Raw genomic sequence first — 13,511 nt, 5'->3', positions numbered from 1 at the left:
CGTCTCACTTTGACCGAGTTACATTCAACAACCTGTTCTCAATGACGGAAAGTAAATTCACTGGAGCGGTCATTTTTTTTCGATCGATCAGCTGTTACAGTTTCAGGTGTCGTAGTTATGATGTTTAGACAGATAAATTAGTCCTCTAACACATCCTACAGTTTGACTGGTCAGAGTTTTTCCAGAATAAAAGCAGCTCGTGTTTAAGTGTCGGGAGTCACTGTCAGGACGACAGTAACAGCTGTAATCTCGTCCCTCTGCACAGTAACAGTGAGCCTGTCAGTCACTCTGCAGGCTGCCTGTTACAGGAAGTGTCCGTGGAGCAGACGGTTTTGGGGAGCTGGTTGTCGATTCCTTTTGACATCAATTTGTTTTGATATAAGATATTTTATCCGGTTTATGATTTCACCGCTCTCCGCCAGCACGTTGAGGGACGCTTGTTTTGCCACTCGTGCACTCGGCAACGTGACGTAAACGCATACCCTCTATACAGAGCTGAAGTCTAGCTCTAGACAGTACATACAGATTACGTGTGTGTCTGCACATGTGTCCATATTTGTCCGTCATGAGTGAACAACAGTCTCATTTTAGCCTGGCATGTCACAAAGTCACAAAGTGGTCCAATCGACAGAGAGCAAAAGTCCAGTGTAGCCTACTTATTATTTGTTGGGATCAGGCACGTGCACACATAGGGCCCAAAGGGTGCTTGAGCCCCTGCCCTTTTTGCCTCGTATTAAAAAGTGCCCTTTTTGTAATGTTTTTTTTTTTTTTCAATAAATGCATTCCTGTTGTGCATGAGGATGTAAACAACCGCGCTGTGAAAATGCCACGGTTATCTACCGTACGCATTTCCTTGTAATACACACGGTATTGTGTACGTTGGTGTGTGTGTGTGTTGTCCGCTGCTGCTCCGCTCGGTCCCTCACTGAGGGGCGGGGGGGGGGGGGGGGGGGGGGGCTGCCCCGCGGTGCGCGCTCCCTCACATGCACGTCCAGAGAGAGAGAGAGAGAAGTAGAAGCTGCTGCCTCATCGATAACTCTGTGTGCGCCGCACAGATGAGACGTGACAGTGGAGAGACTTGTGTCGAATCTTGTGAGTTATAAATCCACCAACATCACTTCCTTGTCGGTTCTGACAAGTCGCCGTCCACTTATTCAACGAGCTTAATATGAGTCATATTTAAGAAAAGCGCCCATTTGTGTTTGTTTAGCTGACTGCTTGTTAAGAGTTAAGCCCCACCCCCTCCTCTGTCTAACATCACCTGAATGTAGTGAACAACAACAGCAACAGGAGGAATCACTCACTCAGCTTGATTTCACTGACTATTTGAATTTGTTTCCAGATATTGAGTTACTGCTAATTGTGACTTTGCTGTTGTAAATATTGCTGCTGTTCTGAAATATGCACAGTAGCAGTCACAGTAGTCATTTCTTGGTTTTGTGTGTCCTGTAGGCTTAGCCTACTTCTATTTTTGCACTTGCACTCACATGATTTTTTTTTTTTTTCTGCAATGTTAATGTGCACCCAATACCATATTGGCCTTAGCCTACCAGTTCAGAAGTCATGACTCTGTTTCGGGAAGTTTGGAAATTGGTCCAGCGTGTTGACTGCAGTCCTGAAGGCGTGCAGGCTTTCTCTACCGACTATATAGTAACTGTAATTTATTTTAATTTATTTATTTTGATATTAAGGCCTGAAAAAAATGTACGTACTGCCCTTTTCTGATGTTGAGCCCCTGCCCCTCTATAGTTATGTGCACGTCCCTGGTTGGGATGGTGTGAGAGCCCTTTTTTGCCATTTTTCTTTTATTCATCCGTCTCCTCTGCATCAAACATCTGTTAGCTTTGCCTGGTTTCTATTGAAAAGAGACGAAAACAACTCACCCACTCTGCTCCAGTTATACTCTATGCAGCAACTTTCCGCGTCCAGGCACTGACAACACACGTCCGAGGCCGACTGGCAGCACAAACATCTGGTTTCAGCGGCCACCGACAGGCAGCGACCACCACACTGACCACTTGATTCCCCCAGGTCCAGCACATATCCTCCACCGGCTCTCTCCCTCTGTCACTTTTAGCCTCCATTTCCAGAACATAGTCTCCACTGCAGCTGCCCCTCTTTCACTTTACTCCTCCATTTCCTTCAGCTTGTCTTCAGTAAACTCGGTCTCAAACGGATAGTGGCGCCCATTGAAATGAAACCAGTCGTTGTTGTTCTCAAACTCCATGAACTCAGCCGTGTCCGTGATGTCTCCTTCACTAAATTACAGACAGTCTCTTCCGGGAAACGAACGGCGTCCTGATCGCGCGTGTGACGTTGCGTCTAATCTCGCGCTTGTTTACGTAATTCTCTCCGTTCATTTCCCTGTGAACACTCGATAATAACTTTTAGAAACTGATAGGCAAGATACATAGGAACTTTGACTGCAGATGTTTGTGCTGCCAGTCGGCCTCGGACTCTGTGCTGGACACTGAAATTTGCTGCATAGCGTATAACTGGAGCAGAGTGGGTGAGTTGTTTTCGTCTCTTTTCAATAGAAACCAGGCAAAGCTAACAGATGTTTGATGCCTCGTATTATGGGCTGGGACCCTGTTTGTACTGTTGATGATGTTTGGTGCTGTTCTGAGCATTATTTGTGGCTATAAGTGGCTTTTTGATCGGTGGATAGTGGATCCATATACTGCGCTGTTTGTTATGGTGCGGTCATTGCTAAAGTTGCTACAACTAGAGAAGCTAGCGGTTAGCAGACTTCATCTCTCGAGGGGGGGGGTCTAACTCTGTGTTGCGGTGCGTTGGACCATGGCTTAAACTTACGCCGGAATATCCCTTTAACACAAATTCAACCAATTTGCATGAATTATGTGCGATCTTGCAATTTTGTCCAATCACCGAAACTTTTCCGCAATTTGACCAATCATCGGTGCTTTCCTCGAGTTCCATGGCGGAGAGTGCGAGTCGGGACGGAGTGGTGGTTCAAAGAAAGCGAGTCCACAGACAAACAGCGTGGCTGGGCTAACGGCAAGAAACTTGGTACAAGAAATTCGAGCTGAGTCGAACGCATTGAGTGTGTGAGCTGTCCTGGTTGAACGCCTGAGTGTTCCCCGCAGCACTAGTCGCAGAGGGAGAATACAGGACGGCACCGCAGGGACGGAGCGCCTCTGGTCGCAACCAAAGGGGCGGGACTTTCGAGCTGCGTTGCAGTTTTCCATCCAAGTCCGCAACTGGCTGTCACCGCGCTCACGGCGCTGCTCATTTGCATAAAGTTGAGCCTCTTTTTATTAATTATTGAGAACAAAACCGCAACTTTTTTTTTTGCAATTTTCGCTGTCTCCCGCAATTTAATCGCAACAAAAACACTTGAATAATTTTTTTAAAAATGTGGCCATGAAATCAGGCACAATCACAAAAAATGCCCGCGAAATCCTGGAGGGACTGACTTTAAGGTCTAATCCAAACAGCATACAGATTCCCTTTGCTCTTTTCCACAGGTGCTAATGTTCACAGACAAAGAGAACTGGGAAATTTCTAAACTGCTGGCTGCAATTTTACACATGGGAAACCTCAGCTATGAAGGTAAAAAAGAAATCTCAGTGAATCAGTTCTGCCATTTTAATTTCCTGAGTATTGAGACACAAAAAACCCTAGATTGCTGTGATTGGTGGGTTTCCAACTATTTCTAATTTACTACCTCAGCATTTCCAATAGTAATTCTCATTAGATGCTTTAATTAATGATATTAATCGGTAATATAATAAAATGAAAATCACCATTATTTCAAACTAAACCATATAAATGTTCTGCCATTGTTATTTGTAGACTTCCAAAGCCAAACCAAAGAAGTAAACAAAGGAACTTTATTTTTGTTTTGGGAAATGGGGGTGGGGGGGTGGGGGGTATGAAGTAGTGCCAGAAACTGTTTGCTTCTACAAGATTGTTTCTTCATTGTTTTTTCATGTTCATCCTCTCACATGTCCACATGCTGGTGACCTTTGACCCTGCAGCTCGAACCTATGACAACCTAGATGCCTGTGAGGTTGTCCGTAGCCCTCACCTCACCACTGCTGCTACGCTGCTGGAGGTGACACACACACACACACACACACACACACACACACACACACAAAATGTCCATAATATCAGCAGTTGGTGGGATAAAAACAGGAGTTGAATCCAAGGCAATTAAACTCTTGTTCAGGAGAACCTCTCTTGTGAATGAAGCACGGGAAGCAACACATATCACACTGTTTAATAACAATTACTATTATTATTACAATCTCAGAGGGGTATGTATATTTAGAAAGTTAAAAACCAGAACCCACCAAACACCAAATTACAATGCACTACGGTAACAGCTGTTAATTTATGGAACAAATTGGAGAATGACTTAAAAACATGCAATACCATAATCTTATTTTAAAAAGTACTTAAAAACAGGATGATTAATTTATATAAGTTAGAGTAATGAGTTTGTTCTGTTTTCTGTATTTTTGATTGTCTTCTTTTTCTTCCTCTTTTTTTGAGGAGGAAGGAAGTAGGGGAGGAAGAAGGGAAAGGAGAGGAGGAAGGAAGGGAAAGGAAAGGAAGAAGAAAGGGAAATCAAATCAAGCAGCTTCTCTCTTTTCACTGTTTTGTGATTGCTTATTTCTTTTATTAATAAATAACAAATTGTACATTTAAATTATAATTTTTTTTTGTAATAGGGTAGGCGTAATAAGCTATGCTTCAGCCTATGCCTTTTCGGTCCAAATTTTCTTTTTCTGTTTACTTATTGTTTATTCAGATTGATGTTATTTTTCTTTATTTCCTTTTTTCTTTCTGGTTTGTTACTTTTCTTTTAATGACATGTATTGACCGAAATAAACTAAACTAAACTAAACAAAGAAACACACAAACAAGCACATCAAATCACAGAGGTGGCCGTAAGTGGCGCCATTTTAGCAGATCAAAAGTGTTTGATAAGTGACAAATGTTGTGATAGTTCAAGTATTGATTATGGTAGTTTTTAAAAAAGAAAACTGAGTTCAGCAGAAGTAAGAAAAAAAAGAGTTTCTGTGTGTGTATATATGTATGCTCAGGTGGACAGTAAGGATCTGATGAACTGTCTGACCAGCCGAACTCTAATTACCAGAGGAGAGACTGTCTCCACCCCACTGAGCAGGGAACAAGCGCTGGATGTGCGAGACGCTTTCGTTAAGGTGCAGTACTTGATTATTAAAACTGTCTTTCATATCTTTCACAGGGGTGGAAAGTAACCAGTTACATTTGCTCTTGTTACTGTAATTGAGTAGTTTTTTTGTGTACTTGTACTTTTTAGTTAGTTAGTGAGAAGTTAAATGTATAGGAGCCCATACACATCCATGGTCATCTAGGAGCTCAGAGGAACAGACAAGCACTGCTACACATACACGGAGAACGTGAGGCCAATCCCTGGCCATTACTACCCCCCCCCCTCCCACCCACACACACACCCCTCCCCAGCCCAACCCCCCAACTCACCCAAAAGAAATAACTAAATAACTTACACCAGTATTTTTACTTTAACTTAAAGGGATACGCCAACATTTTTTTTTTTAACGTATCTTGCCTCACTCCCAAGTCCATTACAAGCAGATAGACACCATCCTTTCCACTGTGCGTGCAGTAACAAGGGAGATAGAGCCGTATCGCCAGTAATTACCTTAGCTCAAACACTGGAAGTGTATGGGTAGTGTTAGCCTGCCTCCACCTAACGTCATCAGAGAAACTCTTCAGCAACTCTAAACGGAAACCAGCGGGCCGATCTTCGTCTCAGAGTTGACAAAACTCTCCAGTAAGGCATCTTGAGCGGTCAAATGCCGGTAATGGGACGAGATCGGTCAAAACGGAGGGTTCAAGCAAAGACGGTTTATTTTGGTTGAAGCTAGCTACATCGAGGGTAGGTTAGCTTCCTATTTCAAAGTAAAAGCACTTCTGTATGTAAAGGGCAACGCGTGTTTTATTTTGTGAAAGTAACCAGAAATGCGTTGGTCACAACTAGGGATGGGAAATCGGCCCTATATTCAGATCATTCGATCGTGGACACTGTCGATCGCCGATAGGCGATCCAATCGCCGGGGGGGGGGTTGCAATTACGTCAGCTTAAAAAAAAAAAAAAAAAAAAAAAACTTGCTATATAGTTCCGTTCATTCATCTCCGCATAGCGCTCACTCTCCGTTATTGTCGTCCACACACACAGACAAGCGCGCATGCATGACGCGCGGCTCGGGTTTTTTTTCCAACTCACGGGTCCCGCATCTATGAAGTAATTGACCCGGCACCACCGCATCTATTTTCACAACCCGTCCCGCCGCTATTAAGCGTCAGACAGCGGCTTTTTACTTTGAAAGGGCAGACAGAGGCGCTGTGTTGCCGGTAGCTTGTCAGTGTGGAGCTCGTGAGGAGTGGGAGAGTCACAGTGCAGCGAATGCAGCAGCCGCCGCGGCGGCCGCCTCTCCCTCTCCCCGGTCTGCTCTCTGCTCTCAGTGAAACAACCCCGCTCTGCTGATGCGCCCAGCCGCCGTCTCATCCTGTTCCCTCACACCTCCGCCAGCTTTCCCCTCAACATTAGCGCGGCCCTGATAACACACTCTGGACTTCATCGTCAGTTTTTTTAATGACCCGCCCCCCGCACAGCCTGCGTCCGCGGCATGCACCTCCGAAAAAAAGTGAGGAGAAAAAAAAAAAGATGCAACAGGGTGTGTAATTAAGAGTTTAATATTCACTCCTCTGTTGCACAGATCCAAGGGCTCTGTATGCAGACATGTTGCTCCACAAAACTTTTTCAAGTACACAGTAGAGCGCAGGTTCTAGAGATTATTTCTTTAACATCTTATGGCAGTAAATTAATTAAAGATCGCCTTAAAGATCGCCATTTGAAAAAGAAAATCACGATTGTCCTTTCGATCGCCGATAGACGATCCGATCGAAAATCACTCCATCCCTAGTCACAACGGCTAGCTTGAGTAGCGCCGAATTCGTCCGAACAAAATTGTAAACAGCTGGTATTTAGACAAATTAACGACACACTGCTGATCTAAACGGCTACTTTCTCGCCTAAACATGTTTGAAATGTTGATAAAGTGATATATTTACAGAGTTTAGAGCTAAAATGAAATCAGCTTTGGCGCTACTAAAGCTAGCCGTTGTGACCAACACACTTCTGGTTACTTCCGGTTAACGTTGCTTTCACATAATAAAACACCTATGCCCTTTACATACAGAAGTGCTTTTACTTTGAAATAGGAAGCTAACCTACCCTCGATGTAGCTAGCTTCAACCAAAATAAACCGTCTAACCCTCCGTTTTGACCGATCTGTTGGCATATCCCTTTAAGTAAAATTTCATTAATTAAAGCTTCAGTTGGTAACAATTAATCAGTCATATTTGCTGGAACTGTCACTATATTTTGATTTAGATTTTATTAAGATCCCCATTAGCTGCTATACCTGGTAGCAGACTCTTCCTGGCCGTCCATTAATATTCTGATGGTCAGACATTAAAGCAACATTGCGGAGTTTTTCGGCCTTAAAATAATGTTTCCAGACTCATTGCAATGGTAGAAGAATGGTTAATAGGATGAATGAGCCGGGTCGCGTCGGCTGAAACTGCACTATGTAACGTTTTCGTTAAGTTTCGTTTTTCCCCCCAGACGATAGCGCTTCTCAACCAGATGGTGGAAGCACTGAGCAGAAACTCCGCAATGTTGCTTTAAATGGGCAATTTAGGACAAAGTCCAACTCCTCTGGCTCCACCTACAGCCTGGAATCGTATTTGCCAAATTTTTTTGGTACTCTTTCAACCCCTGATCTTTCATTTATATTTTATTTATATAAGTTAGTGTTACTCAGTCTGTTCTTGAAAAATGACAAATTATTCAATTAATCAACTGTAGCATAGTATTGAAGTGCTGACCTGGTTGGTGTGTGCGCATGTGTCATTGTAGGGTATTTATGGCCGTTTGTTTGTGTGGATCGTGGACAAGATCAATGCAGCCATTTACAAGCCTCCGTCCTCACAGCCCAAAGCTCTTAGACGCTCCATCGGACTGCTGGACATCTTCGGCTTTGAGAACTTCACTGTTAACAGGTTCAACACACACCTACACGTATTGACCTTATGTAACCTCTTTTGTTAAAATGTATTATTACATTATCTCTGTTTCCAGAAATCCTTAAACTACAGTATGTGTCATCTTGTACTGCATTCATTGTTGTAGGTGTTTTCAACTTTATATTTTGGCCAGATGAAGGATTCTAATCTTTGGAAGCCTGGGTCTTAAAAAAAAAAGCTGAGTAGATGTTTATTAAGCTAAACCCTGAGATGTCCAATGCCTACTGAACAGGGGTGTAACAGTACAAACAAGTCACGGTTCGATATGTACCTCGGTTCGGGGGTCATGGTTTGGTACGGGTTCGGTACAACAGACACTAATTGAATGTAAAACTGAAAACCATCTTCTGTTATAAAAGTACAAAAGAAGAAGAAAAAATAAAATAAGCGCATTAGGAATGTTATAATACCATTCATTAATTCTACCGGAAAAAAACTTGCACTTGACAACTGGTAACTATTATTAAAAGAAAGAAAAGAAACTAACATCAATGTTGGTTTACACAGGTAGTTTAGATGCCATTTGCTTTGTTGATGTTTCTGGTCCTGTCTGTGTTCATGTCAAGAGGCTTAGAAGCAGTGGGGATAAGTTGTTGCACACAAGTTGTCTTTTTCCTTGCACCAGTGATTGAGATCGGGGTGCTGCCGTCTTATATGCGTTAACGTGTTTGCTGCGTTTGTGGCGACGCACCGCACAATGACACAATGTCTGAATGCAAATCATTTAAGAGCTGTGCTTTGTCTCTCCCGCTGCCTTGAAGTTCAAAGTTTCAGTGCATTTCAATCTGAGAGCAGCGGTATAAATAAGAAACATGTGAAGGCAGCGGTGATGTGAGGAGCGCACTGGAGGAGAGAGGTGCGGCGTGCATAACGGCGTTAGAGGACTTTTAACACAGCTGGAAAAACTGCTACAGTTCGCTGGAATGACCCAGACACGAGGAAATGCAGAGATATAAGAGCTTTTGCCCTGGAAGGTATTAATTTAGTATCCGCAGCTATTTGTGGCAAAGCTGTGCCAGTTAAGACTTGCCTTTAAACGTGCTAAATAAAGACACAAAAACTTCCACTGCAATCTGTTTCAGGTTTGCTAAATCACATTGCGTTTGTTAAATAAATCTATTTGCATCTACTCCTCCCAATATTTTGCGCGTTCTGGCAGAAACGCCCATATTTGCATATTCATTAAGGCAAACACACTAAGGGCTGGATTTACTAAAGGTTTGCGTGTATTAAAACGTGTGCAAACGTAAAGGATTGTGTCTCTCAAACGGGCAAAATAGCACGTGCAATCCATTTAGCGTGTTTGCCTTGATGAATATGTAAATATGGGCGTTTCTGCCAGAACGTGCAAAATACTGGGAGGAGTAGATGCAAATAGATTTATTTAGCGCGCGCAATGTGATTTAGCAAACCTGAAACAGATTGCAGTGGAAGTTTTTGTGTCTTTATTTACCACGTCTGAAAACCATGTACTAACTGATACAACTTTGTGAAAACGTATGCGTTTATTGATTTGATGTCTGTCAGAGCGCCATGATCTTACATCTCTGCATTTCTTCACGTCTGGGTAATTCTGTAACAGTTTTTCAGCCGTGTTAAAAGTATTTTACGCGCCGTTACGCACGTCTGTCCTGCAGTGCGCTCCTCTCTTCTCCTCTCCTCCCTCTCCTCTCCTCTCCTCTCCTCTCCTCTCCTCTCCAGTACCTGGCTGCTCAGCTCCGTCTCTCAGTCCCGGTCCCGGACTGAGAGACGTCACCGCTGCCTTCACCCGTCTTTGATCCCTCTGGTCAGTGGTCAGAGCGTTTAGATCCGTGTGTCCCACCTGAGCTCTCTATTAATCCACTGGTCACTATATGACGAGTTGGGCCCTGTAGCGATTTGTGTTTATTTATCTAAACAGAGCGCGAGAGAGATGAACACACATGCTGTCATTGTATGCATTGGATCAAATGTCATTCTGTCCCTTCGTCCATCCAGCTCTCTGTCCACACTCTCCATGGCCTAAACGATTACCACGCGCAAAACCCTCATTTGAATACTGCGGTTTGCACGTGTTGTCATTTAGCGGGTTACTCTTAGTAGATCAGCTGTTTTGCGTGCACTAACCAAACACGCAATATTTTAGCGGGTGCAAACAATTTAGCGCCCGCTATCTGGGATCTTAGTAAATCCGGCCCTTAATGGATTGCACGTGCAAGTTTGCCCGTTTGAGAGACGCAATCCTCTGTGCGCCCGGTTAGTAGATCAGCATCAGCATGTGTTTGCGCGTGCAATCAAGTTTGCACACGTTTTTATACACGCAAACCTTTATATTAGTAGATCAGGCCCATAATGTATTATAGCATACCCCCATTGGTTTCTTGTTCTGCCATATAAACCTAGAGATAGTCTGATTCCACTTGTTAAACTGTTTAGTTGGTACTTCCAAAGGCAGTGGTTGAAAAGGGAATAACAGTTGTGGCTGAATAATCATCTTTATAGTTTCTATTCAGTTATATAAATAAAGTGTCAGAGGAGCCCATCAAATATAATTGTTTTCATTGTTTGATAGAGATAGCTAAATGCAAGTTACAATAAAGTTATTTTTATTGTGCATTTAACTTGCAGTTCTGACCATCTCTACCCTGTTGAGTCCATACAGCCAAGGCAAGGCAAGGCAATTATATTTGTATAGCCCATTTTTACAAACAGTTGGTCTCAAAGGGCTTTACATGGCAACAACATCCTCTGTCCTTAGACCCTCACATCCACTGAGGAAAAACTCCATGAAAAACCCTTTTAACAGAGAGAAATTGGAGTGAGCAATAGGCTAGATCCAACAGGTGATAACGGGAAAAAAATGATAGCAGTTGCTAAGTTGAGTTATCCTCCCTCCACAGCTTTGAGCAGCTCTGCATCAACTTTGCCAATGAGAACCTGCAGCAGTTCTTCGTCCAACATGTCTTCAAGCTGGAGCAGGAGGAGTACAACTTGGAGCACATCAACTGGCAGCACATTGAGTTCACGGACAACCAGGATGCTCTGGACATGATCGCCCTAAAACCCATGAACATCATTTCACTCATTGATGAGGAGAGCAAGTTCCCCAAGGTACATAATTGGAGATGGTTGTGCATGGTCAGACAGCTGGGTTTTCTTTTTAAACAATCTTTTTTAAATTACGCTTTAATTGCAATTTCAATGAAAATAGATACACACATGTATACTTATGTTTCTACCTTTGTGTTGTCTGCAGGGCACAGACACCACCATGCTCAACAAGCTGAACTTTCAGCACAAACTCAACACAAATTACATCCCTCCAAAGAACAACTATGAGACTCAGTTTGGCATCCAGCACTTTGCCGGAGTGGTTTACTATGAAACAAGAGGTTAGTGTTCCTTTAAACAGTGGTGGACTGGACAGTAACGGAGTAAATTTACCTGCGTACTGTACTTAAGTACATATCCAGAGGATATGTACTTTACTTGAGTATTAGATTTCTTTGGTACTTCCAGCCCCTCAAAGTGCAGGAAAAACGCAGATTTTATTTGGACCTAACCAACTGCTGATCGGCGGGTGCTAACCCTGGGCGGAGGGATATGTGAGTTGGTTAGGTCCTAATAAAAACTGCGTTTTTCCTGCACTTTGAAGGGCTGGAAAAAATTATATTATAGCGAACAATGGAACTGTGTATTTTTTTTCAGGTAAAACCTCTTTTAGGTCGTGAAAATAGGCCTTTTTTTTTGGGTCTGTTCACAACACTGTATGTTGTAAATCTCTGGGCAGGGCTATGGGCTGGCGTTGCTAACGGGAGGAGTGCAGAGAGTCTTCTACTGCAATTAAAGTACTTAGGGGCTATTTGTAGATCATACAACCCCACTTTAAAACAAATGCTACTATCCCTTTAAAGTTAATCATATTTAAGGTTTACAAGGTAACAGTAATGTAGTAAAAAAACAAAAAACAAAACTGTTTTATTAGAGCGATAATAAAATGATAATAATAAAACTTTTAAAAATGATGTGATGTCCAGTGCTCCCAGCCCCTTGTTTTCATTTCAGAAAGTTGGCAACCCTACTTACAGGTGACGCACATGCAGACGTCTGTGTAGGAGTTTGTTGTCTGACCTTCCTTCATGGGGACTGCACTGCATAACTACCTGGTGTCGACACGCCCCCATAAGTTGACGACATAAAGAGCTAATTTAAAAAAATTAATAGATAGTAGACTATTAATCGGTCAAAGTTCTTGTAACGGCATCCCTACAGTGTTGTTGAGAACAACATGCCATGTTGAGATGTGTATTTCAATCAGTCAGTGGCATTTTCCATGTCTGGATGTATATCAGCAGTTTTCATTGACTTCAACTAGACTAAAATAGTTACTGTTTTCTTTGCTCAGATGCTCAGCCTATCCCCATTGCATTGTAGTGCATTACTGATACGACGAGACCGTTTCGCTTTCCCACACGGGGTGAAAGCGAAGTGGCCCATCCTCGGTTCTTTTTCCTCCGCTGTCAGACTCAGTCGGCCGGCTTGGTCCGCTGGTCTCTGGAAACACGGCCACCGCTGCCAGCCATGGAGGCTTCCCTGCGCCGGAGATCCGACGTAAGACGATCCGACTTAAGCCGAGGCACAAAAAAAAGTCGATTTTCCGTCGAAGTTCCTAGTTCCTGCGGTCTTGCAAAGAACCAATCAGAAACTGAGAATTTTAACTCACTTCCGTTTCAAACTCTCTCACACATACTAGTATAGTAGTGTGTGTGAGAGCAAGTCTGAATTTTTTCTCAAGGGGCTTCTCATACTATTCTCTGCACTGTGCACATTGTGACGCTGTGTGTATGTGTCCTGCAGGTTTCCTGGAGAAGAACAGAGACACTTTATACGGTGACATTATCCAGCTGGTTCACTCCTCCAAGAACAAGTTCATCAAACAAATCTTTCAAGCTGATGTTGCTATGGTAATAAGAACACGCACACACAAAATTTTAAATTGGTGCTTTTAGTATTTTCCCTTTGAAATGAAAAATGTATTTTCCTAGCTTTAATCCTGTATCCCCCAATTGCTTATTTATCCTTCAATATAAACTAAATTCATATCCAAAAATCATTATTTGAATATCTTCACATCAAAATTGTTGTATTTCCCCCTCCTGCAAAACAAATTCAGACGCTTGATGACTGCCTGCACTCATGGGCCATCCTAATTTTGGCAAGGAATGGATATCTGCTTTAATTTTTTGTATTTAGTCCAGGCAAAATAGCATTTTACGACAGACTAATTGTAATAGAATGTTTTTCACCATACATCATTTCTATGAGGTGTCCAGAAACACATACTAAAAGTCCTAAGAAATCCTAGTTGGAGAAATATGTTTAATTCTCATCAATCCAAGATTGAT

At 42.7% G+C, this 13,511-nt stretch overlaps 1 protein-coding gene across 1 annotated transcript in view; it reads left to right on the top strand.

The window, feature by feature from the left end:
• The window catches only part of myo7aa (myosin VIIAa), a gene marked incomplete at both ends in the record, with an annotated part of 99,242 nt that overhangs the window by 25,664 nt on the left and 60,067 nt on the right, over nucleotides 1-13,511 (top strand). The window contains 7 exons of the mRNA XM_083984952.1: nucleotides 3,489-3,573; nucleotides 4,002-4,078; nucleotides 5,076-5,195; nucleotides 7,961-8,103; nucleotides 11,007-11,217; nucleotides 11,363-11,498; nucleotides 12,964-13,070. Coding sequence (XP_083841078.1) covers nucleotides 3,489-3,573; nucleotides 4,002-4,078; nucleotides 5,076-5,195; nucleotides 7,961-8,103; nucleotides 11,007-11,217; nucleotides 11,363-11,498; nucleotides 12,964-13,070 — 879 coding nt within the window. The remainder of the gene's footprint in view (nucleotides 1-3,488; nucleotides 3,574-4,001; nucleotides 4,079-5,075; nucleotides 5,196-7,960; nucleotides 8,104-11,006; nucleotides 11,218-11,362; nucleotides 11,499-12,963; nucleotides 13,071-13,511) is intronic.

This window comes from Trachurus trachurus, assembly GCF_905171665.1.
Source record: "Trachurus trachurus genome assembly, chromosome: 13".
Taxonomy (NCBI): domain Eukaryota; kingdom Metazoa; phylum Chordata; class Actinopteri; order Carangiformes; family Carangidae; genus Trachurus; species Trachurus trachurus.
Note: the sequence above shows the minus strand (reverse complement) of the source record. Positions and strands in the feature narration are given on the sequence as shown.